Raw genomic sequence first — 18,786 nt, forward strand, 5'->3', positions numbered from 1 at the left:
TGGAATTTCTTCCAACTTTGACATAGTGTGTTACTGCACAAGACCTTTTAACCAACTTCATGCTGTTGAAAAAGTTCTATTTAAGTGTTGATTTGATTGAACAGGGTTCGCAGTAATCAGGCCTGGTTGCGTCAAGTCCAGCTGAACCCCATTATGAATGCAGTTTCATAGATTTGGGGAATTAGTAACTACGGGGGGGCAAATCCATTTTCACACAGGCCCAGTTGGTATTGGATAACTTTTTTGCTTCAATAAATAGCATTATCATTTAAAAACTGTATTTTGCGTTTATTCAGGTTGGCTTTGGTTTATCTTAGATTGTTTTAATTTCTGAAACTATTTAGTATGAGAGAGACACAAAAACTGAAGGAATAAAGAATACTTTTTCACAGCACTGTATATGTATCTCATGTTCAACTATGAGAGCCCTGACACCATAATCAATTTCACCAATAAACTCATGAAGTAATATATTACCCAACAACCAGTTGACTAAACCTAAACCAGCATCTAGAACTGTCTGACACTGGAGGTAGTCTAGAGTACCAGCGAAGGGTCCCAACAGAACTTCTCCCTGCAGTCCAGAGCAGAAAGCGTTGCCATGTCACCGTCACTTAGCTCAAAGTCAAACAAGCACCCGTTCTCCTGCACCCTGTTGGGCTGGCATGATTTCGGCAACACGGGTATGTTTTGCTGCACAGCCCACCTCAGAAGCACCTGAGCCGGAGTTTTTCCATAACGTTCTGCTATCTCGAGAACCAGAGGATCAGAGAGGAGGACGCCTGTCCCCAAGGAGGAGTATGCTTGGAAACATACTCCACTTTTCTCACACAATTCCCTGAGCTCCCTCTGGACCAACCTGGGGTGGAACTCCACCTGGAGAACAGCTGGAATGACTGTGCAGCTCTTCAGCAGCTCCTCCATGTGCTTCACCGTGTAATTCGACACTCCAATGGCACGGAACTTTCCCTCTGCGTGGAACTCCTCCAAGGTTGCCCAACTTTGAGCTCGATTTTCAGGGTTTCGCTTATCCTTCACATCCAACCCTTGTGTACCAGGCCAGTGAATAAGAAACAGGTCAATATAATCTAAGCCTAATTGCTCCAGGCTTCTCAAACAGCCATCCTTGGCTTTCCAACCCTGGTCCTTTGGACTTAGTTTAGTCGTTATGAACACATCAGCTCTGGAAAGCCCGTGCTTGGGCAACAAGGTGCAAAGGGCCTGGCCAATGTCTGCCTCGTTGCGGTACACTGCTGCTGTATCGAAAGCTCTGTAGCCTGCTGTTAAGGCAGCATCCACAGTCTGATAAATTTCCTCACAGCCTTGCAAACGGTACGTGCCCAAACCCAACAGTGGCATCTGAACTCCAGTGTTCAGCTGGACACAAGACCTGTGGTCAGTCATGGAGAATCAAGGCTATAGAGCACAGAAGAAGCCCCAGATCTAATCTGATAAACACAGAGTTACAGAGAAATTAGCCCGCATTCACATCAGCTGTGAACTATAATATCTGCACATAAAAGTTATAATTCACTCTATAATAGCAGCAACAGCTGTAAATGAAATCTGTATAATAGGTGTACATGAAAGTCTCCATTATACTGATACTGCTTTCCAAAATGCTGGAAACCAAGCTAGAAAGCAAGTACTTTGCCGGAAGAGCGAGACTGGGCTTTGGTATAGACAGAAATTAAAAGTAAATTATATAGAAGTTGCATTCCGAGTATGTTGTCTGCAAATCATCTGCATTTGCACCGGTTTCATTAAGACAAAACTTCAGCATTGTCGATGTAGGCCTATATGTTTAATCACATTTGAACATAAGCAGTTTTCAGTGTTGTTTCTAATATAGCCTAGCGGTGATAAGTCACAGCACAATGACCATACACACATGACCCTTAACCTCCGGTGCAGCTAAGGCATCACCAGGCAGCATGTGACTCCATGTGACAGCCATCCTCTAGACCACAGGCTCCCAACCCAGGTCCTGGAGTACCCCCTGTCCTGCATATTTTAGTGTTTTCCCCCCTAAACTTTTGACTTAACTCAGGAAGCACGGTTAGTCAGGTGAACCAGGTGTGCTAAGAGCAGGGAAAACACTAAATTGTGCAGGAAAGGGAGTACTCCAGGAACAGGTTTGACAACCTGTACTCTAGAACAGGATCCTTCTCAACCGAACAAAATACTAGACCTACATGTTCAAATAATTACAACAACAACAACAAAAAAGGTTAAGAGGACAATCCCACCTGAACAAGTCACAGCTAATAGAAAAGGCTTCAATACATTTCCATATAAACAACCCAATGTCAGGATACCCTCAGGTTCGAGACAATTATTATAGTATGTAGAATAAAATAATGTACAAATCATATAGTAATGGAATAGTGAGTGTAGATTCATTAATTTTTTGATAGTCATTTAAATAGTTTGGACACTACCCACTACTCAATGTCACAACATGAGAAAACAATGACTAAACAGTGCACGTGTCCAACATCCCATAATATGTACTACTCGCTACCAAATAATCAGCGGCGCAAATCAGAGAACGCAGTTAGCAGCAACAATAAACTGATAAATGTATGATTTCAAAAATTACAGTAGTTCAGTCTACGAGTCTGAAACCCAACTAAAAATGACGACAACTTCTCTAAACGAAACATAGTTTTCAATAGTTAACACTCGAATGTTTCTTCGGTCCTGTGCAGCCATGTTTAGGCTTACCTTAATCACGTGACAATATGGGCGGGACTCTGGTGTTCGTAAACATGGAGACAGCAGAACTGCCGCGGCTTATTGGACGCTGAACCGTCCAATCAGACGAGCGCGGGATTGACGGCGTTAACTCGCCTCTACTACTTCACTTTTAACTGTTATTAGGAGATTCTCTTGACTGACAGAACATACCGGTGTATCTATATATCCGACTTTCAAAGGTTTTACTTCTGTTTTGTTTTAGGATGTTAATACAAAAACAAAATGTGTCATAATTTAGATTCAAATGAACATCCTTATGAGCACTGTAAGCTAATTTCGAATGAAACCATCAGAAAAAATGTATAACTGTACCCACAGGTTACACTATATACAGGATGTACATAATAGGTTTATCCAGGAGACATAGCTGGGTGAAATGTTGAGGAAAATGTTGATTATTACCAATTCCCTATTACCTATTAACAACATCCTGCATTTCTTTCTGTCAGCAGGTCTTGAAGTGAAGTAACATCATGCCAATCCAGGCCTTCTCATTCCCTATACCTGAAACCAGATTCTTTCAGGTTGGCCAACATGTCTACAAGTTCAAGATCAGACGAGGAAGTAAAATCAGGCAAGAGAGAGGATTAAACACCTTGTTATACATTTTTATATTAATAATATTGTTAATATTACACATTAAACTTAGACCGCTAAAAAAAATAGAACTATACACTCACCATCCACTTCATTAGGAACACCTGTACACCTGCACATTCATGCAGTTATCTAATCAACCAATTACATAGCAGCACAGTTAAAATCACTGAGATCACATTTTGTTAACTGAAGCTCTTGACCTGTATCTACATGATTTTTGGTATTGTGCTGTTGCCACATGCACACCAAAACCCCCAGTGTTGATTTAACACCCAGAGTGTTGAATTTACACCCTACAGTGTTTATATAAGTCCATTGGACACAAATGAACACTCTGTGTGTTAATTCAACACTAGGGATTTTACTGTGTGATTGGCTGATTAGATAACTGCATGAATGTGCAGTTGTACAGGTGCTGCTAATAAAATGGATGTTGAGTGTATGTTTGGGGGCATAAACACTCCTTGCCAAAGAACAATCACATGTTTTGGTTAATAAGAAAAATAGAGTACATTTATTTATTCATCTTCAGTAACCGCTTTATCCTGGTCAGGTTTGCGGTAGATCCAGAAACTCTGGGAGCACTGGGAGAACATGTGAAACTCCACACAGACATCAACCAACCTTTGATGGATTACATATGCAAATTCACCATATAAAGTTCTTTGTAGTCTAGGGCAGAGCTTTAGGTGGTTATTGACTGGCCCTCTGGCTTCTGCTAGTATATTAACTCCGCTTTCTCATTTGCTTTTGGTGTATTGTAGTCGTGAAGAAGAGATGTTGGACAGTGAGTTTGTCAATGAGGAGCTTGAGGTAACAGAACGAGAACATTATATGAACTATAATAGTTGTATAATAGCTGTATGCGCAAGTCTTCATTATCATAATACTGTCTTACAGAACGCTGTACGAGTTGTACTCGTGAGCCTGGACAATCTTCATCCATTCGCCACACAACATTTCAACATCTTTCCCTGTACGCTATATTCTATGCTTATGACATACATATATTCATGTGCAATTATAGTCTCCACTCTGTAGCCCTGTGCATATATACATATAGATAATGAATATTTGAATTCCGTTACAATAACTGCATTGCCATTGTTTGCTTATTGGTAAAAGTTAGCTGTGAACTGTTGTCCAGAAAAAATTTCAGATTCAGTACTCTGCCTGCAGATAAGAGTAGGTGGGAGCGTGTGTCAGAGTTGAGATTCAGGAAAGGAGACAAGAAATTAGTTGCTTACCCCTTCCTCATCACACTGTATGTGGAGACAAATGAGCTAATCCCTCCAGTCACAGGTGAATAACACTTAGCATCTTATACATACACATTCCTAAACAACATCATGATAAGCTGTATAATTAGTGCCTGTATCTTTTTTTTTTTTTTTTTGTCTTCTAGTGAAGCATGCAAACAAATGGGTCCCTTCAGTAAGTTCTTTTCCACCATCTGGTCTGAATTTATACCACACATATAAAGCAACTATTATTCCTTAGAGCTTATTATCTTATTATGCACTTCTCTGCAAAAGTAGTTACATTTCTACCTAAGTATAGTGTTAATGAGAAAAAATATTATGTCAGTTAAAGAGTTATCTATAATCACGCACCTCTGTCAGTTTTGACAGTTTTGTTCTGTACAATGGAAAATGAACTGCCCCAGAGATAGTGAAATACATGTTAACCTTATTTAAAATGTAAATACATAAATGTGAAATTGTTAAACTTATATTTACTTTTAATTCAGCACATTGCTGATGCTTTAAATCTGTCCATTTCTTTCTGCCTGCTGTTTTATCTGTGGTTTTAATTTGATTTTTTGGGGCTTGTGTTTTCCTGTACAGGATAGGGAATCTAGATCAGACATTCCACAGCTTCCTACTTCCTGTGCCCTCTCCCTAGCTTATGAACCCAAGCGCAGGAGAACAGAGGAACCACTAGAGGGCCCACTGAGCTCAGACCAGCATTATGACAAGATGGATGCCCATCTGTGTCTCCAGTGGGTGCTGTAAATATGTGGTCAAGACATTTTACTGTTTCTTTCTTATTCCAGCTTTTTAAGTCTATTTTCTAATCATTTTCTAAAAGTGTAGCTCTCTTGTGTGATTATCAGCTGATGGATTTGAAGCTTGTTACTGTACATCCCTACAAATTGGCTTTTCATTGAGATTTGAATTACGATCATTTTGTTTAAAAAAAAAAACTGCACATACTTAGTTTCTTTATTAGAGCATATCCAGGATGCATGATAAAAAAAAAAGCATGGCTCATGTTCAGTCGAGGCAAATCCACAGCTGAGCTCCAATAACACAGGCAGAAGTCAAAACCAGAAATGACTATGTAGAACAGAACTAGACAATAGGAATATGAGATGTTTACCAATGTGTACCAAAGAATTACAGGGCACAATTGCACGCACACTCACTCGCCCATTCACACACTATGAACAATTTAGAGATGCCAGCCAGTCTACAGTACATGTCTTTGGACTGGGGGAGGAAACCGGAGTGCCCAGAGGAAACCCCCGAAGCACAGGGACACCATGCAAACTCCATGCTGTAAGAAAAATTATGAGGATGTCGAAGATCTAAGTGAAGAATAACTTCATTGCAGTATGGCAATGAAAAAGTACAACAACAATTCCAAAAAAAGTTGGGACAGTATGGAAAATGCTAATAAAAACAAAGAGGAGTGATTTATAAATGTACTTTGGCTTGTATTTAAACAAAAAACATATAAAGACAAGGTATGTGATCTTTTACCTAATCAACTGCATAGTTTTTTGAAGATAAAGGTTTATTTTAAAATTGATGCATGCAACATGTTCCAAAAAAGTTGGGACAGGGGCAATTTAGGACTAAAAGCGATGTGACAAGTTGAAATAAGAAGGTGATGTGAAACAGGTGATGCAATCGTCTAATCATAGTATATATGGAGCCTCCAAAAAAGGCCTAGTCTTTCAAGAGCAAGGATGGGTCGAGGCTCACCAATCTGCCCACGATGTGTCAGCGAATAATCCAACAGTTTGAGAACAACATTCCCCAAAGACAAATCAGTAGGATTTTGGGCATTTCACCTTCTACAGTGCACAATATAAAAGATTCAAGGAATCCGGTCAAATCTCGGTGCATAAAGGGCAAGGCCAAAAACCACTTCTGAATGCGCGTGATCTCCGATCCCTCATACGTCACTGTCTTTAAAAACTGTCATGAGTCTGTAACGGATATCCTGACATGGGTTCGGGAATACTTTGGTAAACCTTTGTCAGTCAACACCATTCGCCGCTGCATCCACAGATGCAAGTTAAGGCTTTACTATGCAAAGCAGAATCCATACATCAACACTGTCCAGAAGCGCCGCCGACTTCTCTGGACTCGGTCTCATCTGAGATGGACAGTAGCACAGTGGTATTGTGTTTTGTGGTCCGATGAGTCGACATTTCAAATAGTTTGTGGACAAAACAGCCGTCATGTTCTCCAGGCCAAAGAGGAAAATGACCAGCCAAGCTGTTTTCAGCGTCAGGTCCAAAAGCCAACATCTGTCATGGTATGGGGTGTGTCAGTGCCCCATGGGTAACTTGCACACCTGTGAGGGTACCATTAATACAGAAAGATATGTACACATTTTGGAGCAACATATGCTACCATCCAGAGCAGGACAACGTCAAACCACATTCTGCTCGGATTACAAGCGCATGGTTGCATAAGCAGAGCGTGTGGGTGCTAGCATGGCCTGCCTGCAGTCCCGACCTGTCTCCGACTGAGAATGTGTGGAGCATTATGAAGCGCAAAATAACGCAACGAAGGTCCCGTACAGTTGCGCAGCTGAAGAAATGCATAATAGATGAATGGGGGGGAAATGGGGGCGTTTTCAGCACCTAAACGCTTAGTAAGTCTTATTAAAAGAAAAGGTGATGTTACACAGCGGTAAACAGTCAACTGTCCCAACTTTTTTGGAGTGTGTTGCAGTCATCAGATTTGAAATGAGTGTATATTTTTAAATAAATGAATTAATTTTTATATTTTTAAATAAATGAAATTCATATAATAAAACATCAAATAATGTGTTAATAATGTGTTTTCAGTAGAGTCCAAGGTGAACTGAATTGGGGTTTTTTTGCATTTTCCATACTGTCCCAACTTTTTCGGAATCGGGGTTGTACATGAAGCTCTTCGGGCTCTTCGGGGAGTCAAAGTCAACCTCGAACAATATCAGCACAGACATTTTAAACTGTATTTCAAACTAGGTTTTCTGCCCGTAATGTAAATGAAGTTTCGCTCTAAATGTAAATTAAGGATAGCATTCTTCAGTTATCACTTTCTGTTTTCACAGTATTGATGTTGTTACAAGTGTGACCCCCAAATGATGAGGTGATAGGATTGTCTAGACAGATATCTTTCTGAATGATAATTACGCCCACATACCCCTTTGTTCAGGGATGGTTCTTGATGTCCCACTGCTGCTCCCATGCTATAACTGATTGAATGTCACTTCAAGTGGTATTATACACTTATTGCTGAGACTGAGGTGTATTGTCCCTTTAATAATAAGCCTTTTTCAGGGATGAGCTTTTCCAACAACTACTAATATCTTACAACGCACACAGGGCGGAGGTGGACCAGAGTCAGTGCTGAACTATAATCATAAAATGGGGAACATAGCCTAATAGAGGGATGTATATTATATGCACAGGATAAAGACATACCAAGGCTAATTATGCCATAATAAATTGAGGACACAGGCAATGCATAGTTGAGAAGTGAAGAAAACCAAGACGCGGAAAACAAAGTGGTCAAGGTGCTTCTGAAGTATTGAGCTCATTGGCTTGACAATGATCTTGTACAGCAATAAGCATCAAAACAGTTCAACAACATTCATGGTTTATTATGTGAATTATAAGTCAGTTATATTTTTCAATTATGGGACTATAATACATAGCATAAAATGAATATTATACTGTATTTACAGTGTTTAAATCAGGATACCATGAAAAAAAAACTCTTTGCGCATGCCCACCATACATGGATGGTGAACTTGGTATGATTCTGACTATATTCATAATTGATTTTCTGTCTGTTTCGTCATTTTTGTTATGGGATTGTGGATTTTGGACTGTTGGGATTCAAAAGACTTTGTAATCCAAGTCTCTGTGTTTGGGACACTACCACTAAAATTTAAAATAAAACAACAACCGAAAACAAAGGACAAGACATGGTTGACAACACAATATGAATTCCATGTGATACAGGAATTAGATTTCGGTGTGGCTAATCAGTGACACGTTACTAAAAGTGTAAATGCATGTGATTCAGATCATTTCAGGATAACAAACCAGATACAGGACACATGAGACAACTGTATGTAAACAGGACCTTTGTCACTAGTCTTATGTGCTACATTAGGCGACTGCCTGGAGGCTGTTGTTATAAAATAGAGGAGGCGCCATCGCCATGAAGCCATCACTTAGCCAACAGGCTGAACATAACTGTTTAGCTATTACATAAATATCCCTTTCTAAAAGAGCATATCTATAAGGCAATCAGAGAGAGGTTTGACAGCTCCTGTTAAATCTGAATTGTGCAGTTCTAGCTGTAGGCCTGTTCTGTGTAACACAGTTTAGACAATCCAGTGTCCTATCCAGTCCAAAATACACAGTGTTTTTCAGGTAATTGGTGTGGCCTCAGGCGGAGGAGCTCACAGACGTGGCTCAGACAGGCTTTTTGTTTATATGTTAAATGTGCTGGAAATGGGAACCGGAATTGGATGTGTCAACTAACAAAGAACACATATCTTTTTATATCTCTCTCTGTCTCTCTCTCAGAGAGTTGCCAATGTCTGAAGGCGCAGAAGAGATGGTTTGTGCCAATGAGGTGTGTATGTAAGGGAGGTCTGTCTATAGCTTGTGCACAGAAACTTTGTCTGTCTGTGTCTCCGTGTTTGATCATGTGTTATTATACAACCTGACACATTAGTGTAATCATGTTTCATAACAAGCCTCAATATGTTCTACATGTTTGATTTTTTTACACACACTCTTGTCTCTCAGGTATATGCTGATTCCCAGGAGTCTTCACCAGGTGCCACAAGCCCAGAGTTTCATGGTCAGTATGAACATCACTTTAACTCTTTTCTGTTTTCTGCAGTTATTTTTCTACTGCATACGTGTAGAAACTAATTGTGATGACTGCAAATCATCTCTCAAGTTGTTGAGCAGGATGCCCTTGACTCTAAAGCCGCAGAGAGAGAAAAACCTGGAGTCCTTGCTAGACTGACTAGGTGAGAAAACCCGCAGCAGCTCACAACCTGATGTGTCTGTATGCTGATTCCACACTGCTCCGTGATTCTCCACTGTTTTTGTGTTGTTTTTCAGCATTATAGCATTTCCCGTGTTCCTGCTGTTCAGAAGGAGCTGATGACGTCAATGACACAAAAACTATCAAGTTCCCGGACATTTTCATATTAGTCCTTACCATCATTATTTGAAAATGAATTCTATAAACCCCATAAAATAGTTCAGTGTTCTTTTACAAAAGACATCACATTTCACATTTTTCAGTAAATAAAGTATATCTGAGATGAAAACTCCACTTGTAACTCGCCCCTCTCTTAGAAAACCCTGTGTTTTGTGGCTTTGCTAGCATGAAGGAGCTGACTTCATTCGTTCACTTAGGCTTTACACATTCGTCTCCTGTCTCTGCTCATCTTCCCAATTACACATTTACCTGACAGCAGCCGTCATAGATCATTACGCTCCCAGGGAAAAATAGGTTTTCTGAAAGGGAACCTTTCCTAAAAGTGAAACTGTTGGGGTTGGGGGTTCGATTCCCACCTCCACCCTGTATCCACAGACTTTGCAAATTGTCCCTGTGCTTTGGGGGTTTCCTCTGGGTACTCCGGTTTCCTCCACAAGTCCAAAGATATACACTGTAGGCTGATTGGCATCACTAAATTGTCCGTAGTGCGTAAATGGGTGTGTGCTTGTGCCCTATGATGGTTTGGCACCCTGCCCAGGGTGTCCCCCACCTGAGCACAAGCTCCAAGCTCCCCATGACCCTGTATAGTATAAGCAGTGCTGAAAACGGATGGATGGATGCTTTTTTGTGTGGTTTTAGAATACAACAATTAAAAATGAACTTCTCAAAGCGTGTTAACGTTAGTTATGATTAAGGTGCCTGAAGCCACGTTTGACTCTTTTGCTGCTTTTTATTTTCAGATTGTAGTGACACACTATAACCTAGAAACATGAGCGAATGAAGCAGAATATATTACTAGCCTTTTTTTTCCTTCAGTGTCATTAGTTGCGTTGTCTTTATACTTGTGACCATGATGCCATGAGGCCAAGGAGACTATGGAGATGATTTCTTTCATGACAGATTTTCGTAAAAAGTTTCTAAATTTTCTAAGAAAATGAGTGGAAGTGCGCATCAAGCTCACTAATTAAACTTATCTCAGAGGAATAGGAGTAGGTTACACCAGTATATAAAACATGGCTAGGGAAATTAGAAATGTATTTTTATAAGGTTGTCTAATAATGACGAAACTGATAAACATTGAAGGATTTGGAACTTTAATGGGGTTAGAATAAACATAATATAGTGTGATAGTCATAGCTCTGTGTGTTTTCTCTCTCCTTTCCTTTTCATTTCATTTCATTTCCTCTGACCTTTTGTATTAAATAAAGTAACTAAAATAATGCTCAGTTCATTCACTGAATATATGTACTATCTTGGAAACTAATCATAAGGAAGGAAAGAAAAGAAGCATAAATACTGTTAGCGTAAATGATTGTAGACTTCAATAGTGCTGAATATTTTTTGCAACTTAATCTAAAAAATGTATGGGTGTTTTTTCAACGTTTTCCAATTAATACACAAGTAATAAGATGAGCAGTACTCTGTTACATAGGCAACACACCTTGTATAAAACTCCTTCCTTCTGTAACTGACTAGAATATAAGGTATGGAAAAGACTTTGGGATGAAAGAGAGAGTGTAGAGAAACTATTCATATCTGAATAACAGTTTAATATAACAGACATGAAGCCTCTCAACTGTGATAACACACCTGCACACCCTTATGCTTACACACAGAGGTCTGTAAATGTGCAATCGGTGGGTGTCCCGCCCCAAAAGTCTCCTTACATAGGAGAAATGAACGCTTCCCAAATCTTAGTTTATACACTCTGTGTGTGTTTACAAAGAAATCATGTAGAGGATGTTTTGTAAAAAGTTACATTTTGCTAAAAAGTGTTCATTTCCCTACGTATAGAGACTTTTGGGACATCCTGTCGAAATGCTCCTGATGGGCATTTTTAGATCTTCTCTGTTTGTCTTTTTACACCAAAAATGACATCTTAGCGAAGTGAAAATATCTTGAATTTCAAGCTTTACATTTTTTAGGCAGACAATTTAGCTTCTTTCTAGAACTAAATGCTCAAAATTAGCTAAAGTTCCTGTCAATATAAGAAAACTGTTTCAAGCTTGAAAAGAGTACAAATGTCTAGAAATATGTTTAATAATCTTAAATATGGTTTATTGTAATCCTATAACAAGAAATACTATATATATATATATATATATATATATATATATATATATATATATATATATATATATATATATATATATATATACACACATATATACTCAAGACAGTTTCACTTTCCAAGACATCGTCTTACAATGTTGCTGGTTCATTGAATGAGGAGGTGAAGTAGTTGGAAGAAAAGTAAAAAAGGATTTTGGTAGGTGTGTCTAGGTGATATCGAAATTTTGCTAGGTGGGAGGTGAACTAACACGACTTATAATAGAAAGAGAGTGTGAAAGAGCGAGGACTTCCACATTGACCTTTACATATCAGGATAGAACACAATTCACACCAACAGGTAACAAAGTCTTTCTACTCATTTCTTTCTGTGCAAAGTGTCTGTTCCAAAAATATGCTTTATCATATTTTGTCAAATCTTTTATTTATTGCTTGTTTATTTATACAAAACACATGGTACACAAAATAATTTACATAACAGTAATAATGATTACTGCTTTCAAGATTTTATTGTCTTTACGGGCTATATTTGTGTCATTTCAGATAACTGATTTGTAAGAAATGCCTTCAAATTTTTGACTGTTTTTCTATTGATCTGGTTCATGTTCATTTTAAATGTGTGAATTAGGTACTGCTCTTCTGAAGTTTAGATTAAGATATTTTCGATAAGGAAGATAAAATAGTCAGGATAAATGTGCTATAGAGTTATTCTTGTTCTTAGCTAACACATTTATAGCAAGGCTACATATTTTTGCTCAAGGGGTGTGTAAATATATTTAAATTTAATCTGTTATTCCACTCAAACAAAGCTACAGTAATACAAAACTTATTGAAATGACCGGGAATTTGAAAAATCCTGTATTAACAGGAATAAGGAACAGTATCCGAGAAGAGATGAAAGGTTCAAATGTTTTTATATAAAGATGGAAATTTCCATTTATAAATTCAACATATAAACTGTGGCAAGCTGTGGCTATTCTGAAACTCTGTCAAATTTAAGAGGCATGTACATGGAAAGGAGGCTTCTTTTTTTTTTTTTTTTGCAAAAGTAACGCATAAAACTGCCCAAAAGGCAATTCTAAAAAAAAAATAAAAAAAATTTTAAAAAACATAAAGATCACTGCTTTCTATACATTGAGCATGAAAGCCTGAGACAAGAGGGATGTAATGATTTACTTTTTATATGTAAAAGATATCATTAATCTTAAGAGGAATTGACAAAATAAACACATTAGATCATGTATGAATATGCTAAGCTGTGGTTTTATGTCCTGTGCAGCGTTCCCATGGCTCAGCGCGTGACCCCTGATGTTCTTGTGCTCGTGCTGCCCATAGTGCTGCTGGTGCTGTTGATTCCATTTAGCTGGAGTTCTGACGGACTGGGCCCGGGCTGCCACCTTTACCGTGAGCACACACACACACACTTTTTCAGCCATACATCTCTCCTGAGAGTAAAAGAGACACAATGTGAATGTCAGCTCTATATTCATTCTCTATTCTGGAGCTAAAAAGTGATGGCCCAAGGCTACCACCTTGTATAATCTTGACATTTTTTCCAAGGGCCATCATGACTTATGAATGGATGGTCAGTGAAATTTTTGCCTTAAATACTATTAGAGATCAAGCATTACTTGCTCACCCAAACACCCTGACAGACAAAATCAGAGAATGTCTTAATGTCTTAATGTCAAATCCATATTCTTAATGTCAAATCTTAATGTCAAATCCATATTCATTCTTCCTTTCCCACTTCCTCTGCTATTCTCTCAGCAATTAACGTGACTATCAGGAGTGACCAGAGGGGGACATGTCAAGGAGCCCGTGTGGTGTACGCCTGTGTGGGTTACTGTGACTCTAGTGCATTTCCCTCCCGCTATTCTGTCCTGCTGGCATCTAACTTCACTCATAACATCACCTCTGTTTCACGTTGCTGCACCATCAGTAAAGCCATCAAGGTACTGAGATGCCACACAGATGCTGAACACTGATATCAAGCCACAGGCTGAAGTGAAACCAGTGATATTGACATAATCAAAATTCTGCTGTCAGATATGTTTAGGGTTGGAATAATAATTCTGCATTACAGTTACAGACCTGCAGCCTTTAAAATCCATTAATAACACTGATCATATCACAATACTTGTATGATAACAATTTCTCTCTGTCTTCCCTCAGGTCAAAGTTCATGTGGAATGCCCTGAAGGCCATCGCCATGACAACATTGAGATCCTAACAGCAAAGGCCTGCCGTTGTCATGTGTGCCACAAGGCACGTTACTAAGCCACCATAGTAGCAACTGTTTAGCTTGTGTTACCTCAACATACACTACACTACTGAGAGAGAGAGAGAGAGAGAGAGAGAGAGAGAGAGAGAGAGAGAGAGAGAGAGAAGAAGAAGAAGACGAAAGAAAGAAAGAAAAAAAGAAGAAAGAAGCAAATTATCACTCAGATTGCAAATTATACCAGAAATCACTCAGCTACTTACTGAAACATTCTTACTGAATTACCCATATATATTTTTTTCTCTTTAAACTGTTTTGATATTGTTACATGTTTACCATGGTGTGAACAAACAAAAATGGCAATAATGCACTTCAAACTAAAAAGCTAGTCAGTTCATGTTTTAATGTCTCCAATGAATCGACACAAATCATTAATATTCAAATGTTAAATAATTTGCAAGTTGCTATTTGATAGAATGTATTAAAATTGTTGATTAAATAAAATCTAGAATGATTTGAATAACTGGTTTTGTGTTTTGCAAGATTATAGAGCTGAATTGGTCAATCACAGAGTAATGTCAGTGAGGTATTGTGAGGTAAAAAGATATTTAGTTCTATATGAACTAAAAGAGGACTTTCTGTTAATGTGTTTTCCTTTCAGCTAAAATAAAATGTAAGCATACCTCAAACCACTCTGTTGTTTGAACCTAAAATCATTTTACAATTTAGCCCCTTTTCCCACTGTAATTATATTCATCATGTGTAGACACTTCCAAATTAATAATTATTAAACCATATAAGCACAAAGATGAACATTTAAAGTTTGCACACGCCAATAAAAATGCTTTTCATATTGGTAGACTGTACTAATGAAAAAAGATATATAGCAACAGTTCTCAAATTAAGGATCGGTCACACTGGGGGTCGGTGAAGCATAGCCAGTGGGTCCACATTATTTCAAATTTTGTTAGTGATAGAAATCAGAACCTACACATGACAAAGTAATCCTGTTATATTCATTATTGAATAATATAATATATAATAAAGCTTTATTTTGGTTTCATATGACCATAGAACCCGATCCCATTTGAAGTTCCTGTAGTGTCTGGTAAACCGAAGACGCTTGAGTTTGTTTTTGGAGGAGAGTAGAGGCTTTTTTCTTTCAACCTTTCCAAACAACTTGTGGTGATGTAGGTGAATTCAAATTGTAGTTTTGGAGAATTTCTGACCACAAGACACAACTAACTTCTGCAAATCTCCAGCTGTGATCCTTGGAGTTTTTTGGCCACTTGAACCATCCTCTTCACAGTGCTTTGAGATGATATAGACACACATCCAATTCCAGGTTGATTCGTAACATTTCCAGTTGATTGGAATTACTTAATTGTTGCCCTGATGGTAGAAATGGGCATTTTCAATGCTTTTGCAATTTTCTTATAGTCACTTCCCATTTTGTGAAGCTCAACATCCCTTTGCTGCACATCACAGCTCTATTCCTTGGTCTTACTCATTGTTATGAATGACTAAGGGAATTTGGCCTGTGTGTTACCCCATATTTATACCCCTGTGAAACAGGAAGTCATGTTCGAACATTTTCCTCTTCCTAGTCACCCAGGTATACAAATATAGTTTTTTTTTTTTAAATATCAATGGGAATATACTTCAAATATATTTTCTCATATGAATTCATAGGGGTGCCAATATTTGTGGCATATCTATATTTAACAAAGTTTTTTTTTTTTTGATAAACTTATGTTATGTTTGCAATTGTTTGATATACATTGAGAGTATTGTTGTGTGTGTATATATATATATATATATATATATATATATATATATATATATATATATATATATATATACACACACACACACACACACACACACACACACACACACATGTATATATGTATACAGTCATGCGAAAAAATAAATACACCCAATGGAGATTGTTGGGGGTTTTTTTTATATATATATTTGGACAAGCAAACATTTGATCCTCTTTGAAACAGTAGCTATTAATAAAGTTGATATACTTGAATAGAACAACAAGGAAAATTAGCTTTTTCAATCATTTATTCAACAGAAATATCAATGGCCTCACATTATCTTCATGCACACTTTGATATGAAAAGCTGTCTTGATCAGCACCAAACATGTCTGCTGTTACTGTGGCCAAACAACTCCATCTTTGATTCGTCTGTCCAGAGCACATTATTCCAAAAGGCCTGGACTTTGCTTATATGCTCATTGGCAAACTGTAGTCTTGCAAAGGCTTTTTCCTGGCACACCTCACATGCAGGTCAAATTTGTGCAATCTATTTCTGATTGTAGGAGCTTGCACAAACAGTTGCATGACACCAACAGTTGCAAGACTTACTAGCAGATACTGTGATTAAAATTTGGGGTTCTTGGAGACTTATTTTTGCATCAGATGGTCTGCTCTTGGGCTGAATTTGGTGGGACGGCCAGTCCTCGACAAATTGGCAGTCGTTTGAAATCTGTGCCATTTTGTAGATGATTTTCCTTACAGTGGAATGATGTATTTCAAATCACTTGGAGATCTTTTTAAATTCCTTGCCAGACTCATGCATCCACAACCTTTTTTCTGAAGGCCTTACAGAACTCTTTAGATCTTGGCATGATGACATCACACAAAATAGCAAAGGGAACACCAGACACTAGATAGAGAGGGAAATAAATAAGACAGGTTCCACCTGCACTCCTTAAGCAGGTTCTAAACACTGTCACCCAATCCTGAACACCTGACTCTAATTTTATGAGTTTGAAGGTGTGATAAATGTAGGGGTGTACTTACTTTTTCCATGATACTGATCTGTTTTTTGTTCATTTAAATTGTGAAAATTACTACAAAATGTCAATTTTATGTCATTTGATACACTCTATAAACTTTATTAATAGACACTGTTTCAAAGAGGACCAAATGGTTGTTTGTCCAAATAGGTCAAAAAAGCCAACAATTTTCATGGTGTGTACTTATTTTTTCACATGACTGTATATATACAGACAGTTTCTATAATGTGATAAGAAAGGGGAGGTACTTCTTACTCTAATATACTAAAAGTGCGCCCTCTTATGGACTGCAACAGAAATACAATATTAGTTTTCAGTGGTACTACTTTTTGTCAACTCTTTCTGCCTAGTATGCATTTGTAAATATGAAAACTAAACTTGTGATGCACAAAATATAAATAATTGACGTGTGTAAAGCTCACCTAGGTGTCAAAAGTCAAATGTTTCTCGCTGTAAAGACTCCAGAGCACCAAACACTGGCGCCAAACTGAAATTGGTGACCTTTTATCGACCAAACATTAACTAGTGAATGAGCAACCTCTCAGCAACATGTTTCTGTTCACCTACCTCCGTTTCTACATGGAACAGAATGTGAAATGTTACCTTTAGTTTCTGTTTCTGAGAGACTGTACATCTCAATAAATCTGAGGTAGACATTTTTTTCTGTTTTGTGTGTGCTTAGCGAATAACGACATGTAACACTCATTTCTCCATGTGAAGCACTTCAACAGACATTTTCATGTTTATATCCCATATTTTATACATTCATATCCCAAAGCCGTTGGTCCCCCAAAAATACATTGCTATATTTAAACACAAAACATCGATCAAGAGGACAGTGCAATTCTAGTTGAAGTGGTGCTACTTATGCTTACAGTTCCAGTTCATGTATTGCCTTCTCTCTATTCTACTGAGTCCCTTACTGACTCTCTCACATCTAACCCTTGTCATTGTAGGAAGTATGGGGGGGGTGGGGGGGTGCACCTTTTACAAAATCAATAACAAAATGAACGATGATTTTTCTACACTTTTCTTGTTTTTTTTTGTTGTTGTTTTTTTTTTCAGAGGAAAACAGAGGAAAGTCATGGAATATGCTGGTACAGAACCAACATCCAACATCAAAATATTGACAATCCATCCCAGACTTAAGTACGCTTAAGCATACAGTCACTTCCAGTCTTGTTCATCCGGTTTTTGCTCCAAGATGGTCACAATATGAAATAAATATTAATAAATATCAACAGTTATACAAAAATAAAAATTAAAAACAATCAACAAAATATCAACAGCATCTTTAAAATTATGGGTACTGATGTAGGTGGTATGGTCTCCAAAGAAAACTGCTGACACACATTCAAAGTAGATGAGAATATTGCTAAAGTAATACATTTTGGATGTTTGTTGTCGTTGTTTTTTTTTTTGTTGTTTTTTTTTAAGAAACCCCAGAAGAAGAACGGACTAATGTAATGTTTCGTCTTCACATCAGAACAAATTTAGTCTAGCAGCATACTTTTGTCATGTTTAAGAGGTGCTACACTAGAATACCCCCACCAACACTATAATCGGACATAGATATTATATTTATATATATTTATATATATATATATATATATATATATATATATATATATATGTATATATAAAAACATCAGTTGAAGTAGCAATAGAAGTGTTACTTATAGAATAAGCTGTAATAAGAACATTATAACCATTACTTTTACAGAGTTATCTTCATCATAATTCTTCATAATCATCATCATCATCATTTTCAGCATGTTGCTTCATCTTTTGGGAGAGTGTGTGAGTCCAATGGCGGACATGACACTGAGACTGAGAGAGGTCCCG

General features: G+C 37.7%; 3 protein-coding genes across 4 annotated transcripts; 2 read left to right on the plus strand and 1 right to left on the minus strand.

Moving 5' to 3' along the window:
* Positions 1-268: 268 nt before the first annotated feature.
* zgc:101765 (uncharacterized protein LOC450036 homolog) lies at positions 269-2,744 on the minus strand. 2 transcript variants are annotated; one of them, XM_053629105.1, is made up of 2 exons: positions 2,728-2,744; positions 269-1,448 (listed from the first exon to the last, which is right to left on the minus strand). In XM_053629105.1, exon 2 carries the CDS (start codon positions 1,402-1,404, stop codon positions 538-540), a length of 867 nt encoding a protein of 288 aa, XP_053485080.1. In that variant the 5' UTR covers positions 1,405-1,448; positions 2,728-2,744; the 3' UTR covers positions 269-537. The 2 variants fall into 2 exon arrangements, with proteins under 2 accessions (XP_053485080.1, XP_053485079.1); XM_053629104.1 differs by lacking the exon at positions 2,728-2,744 and adding an exon at positions 1,584-2,726.
* A 1,386-nt stretch (positions 2,745-4,130) lies between these two features.
* On the plus strand, positions 4,131-9,847 carry LOC128610062 (membrane-anchored junction protein). The gene is made up of 7 exons (XM_053629106.1): positions 4,131-4,336; positions 4,540-4,662; positions 4,766-4,794; positions 5,208-5,362; positions 9,185-9,233; positions 9,410-9,464; positions 9,567-9,847. Exons 1-7 carry the CDS (start codon positions 4,138-4,140, stop codon positions 9,641-9,643), a joined length of 687 nt encoding a protein of 228 aa, XP_053485081.1. The 5' UTR covers positions 4,131-4,137; the 3' UTR covers positions 9,644-9,847.
* A 3,308-nt stretch (positions 9,848-13,155) lies between these two features.
* gpha2 (glycoprotein hormone subunit alpha 2) lies at positions 13,156-14,404 on the plus strand. Its single transcript, XM_053630191.1, has 3 exons — positions 13,156-13,310; positions 13,677-13,861; positions 14,082-14,404. The coding sequence occupies exons 1-3, from the start codon at positions 13,193-13,195 to the stop codon at positions 14,184-14,186; spliced, it is 408 nt and encodes a 135-aa protein (XP_053486166.1). The 5' UTR covers positions 13,156-13,192; the 3' UTR covers positions 14,187-14,404.
* Positions 14,405-18,786: the final 4,382 nt, after the last annotated feature.

The sequence above is a fragment of the Ictalurus furcatus genome, chromosome 7, assembly GCF_023375685.1.
Source record: "Ictalurus furcatus strain D&B chromosome 7, Billie_1.0, whole genome shotgun sequence".
NCBI lineage: Eukaryota > Metazoa > Chordata > Actinopteri > Siluriformes > Ictaluridae > Ictalurus > Ictalurus furcatus.

Bases quoted from the DNA above. Each gene is read 5' to 3' on its own strand.
- zgc:101765 (XM_053629105.1), bottom strand. From the start codon at position 1,404: ATGACTGACCACAGGTCTTGTGTCCAGCTGAACACTGGAGTTCAGATG.
- LOC128610062 (XM_053629106.1), top strand. From the start codon at position 4,138: ATGTTGGACAGTGAGTTTGTCAATGAGGAGCTTGAGGTAACAGAACGA. The intron at 5,363-9,184 runs GTGGGTGCTGTA...TCTCTCTCTCAG, and splicing joins GATGCCCATCTGTGTCTCCA to AGAGTTGCCAATGTCTGAAG. The intron at 9,234-9,409 runs GTGTGTATGTAA...CTTGTCTCTCAG, and splicing joins AGATGGTTTGTGCCAATGAG to GTATATGCTGATTCCCAGGA.
- gpha2 (XM_053630191.1), top strand. From the start codon at position 13,193: ATGGCTCAGCGCGTGACCCCTGATGTTCTTGTGCTCGTGCTGCCCATA. The intron at 13,311-13,676 runs GTGAGCACACAC...CTATTCTCTCAG, and splicing joins CCCGGGCTGCCACCTTTACC to CAATTAACGTGACTATCAGG. The intron at 13,862-14,081 runs GTACTGAGATGC...GTCTTCCCTCAG, and splicing joins CCATCAGTAAAGCCATCAAG to GTCAAAGTTCATGTGGAATG.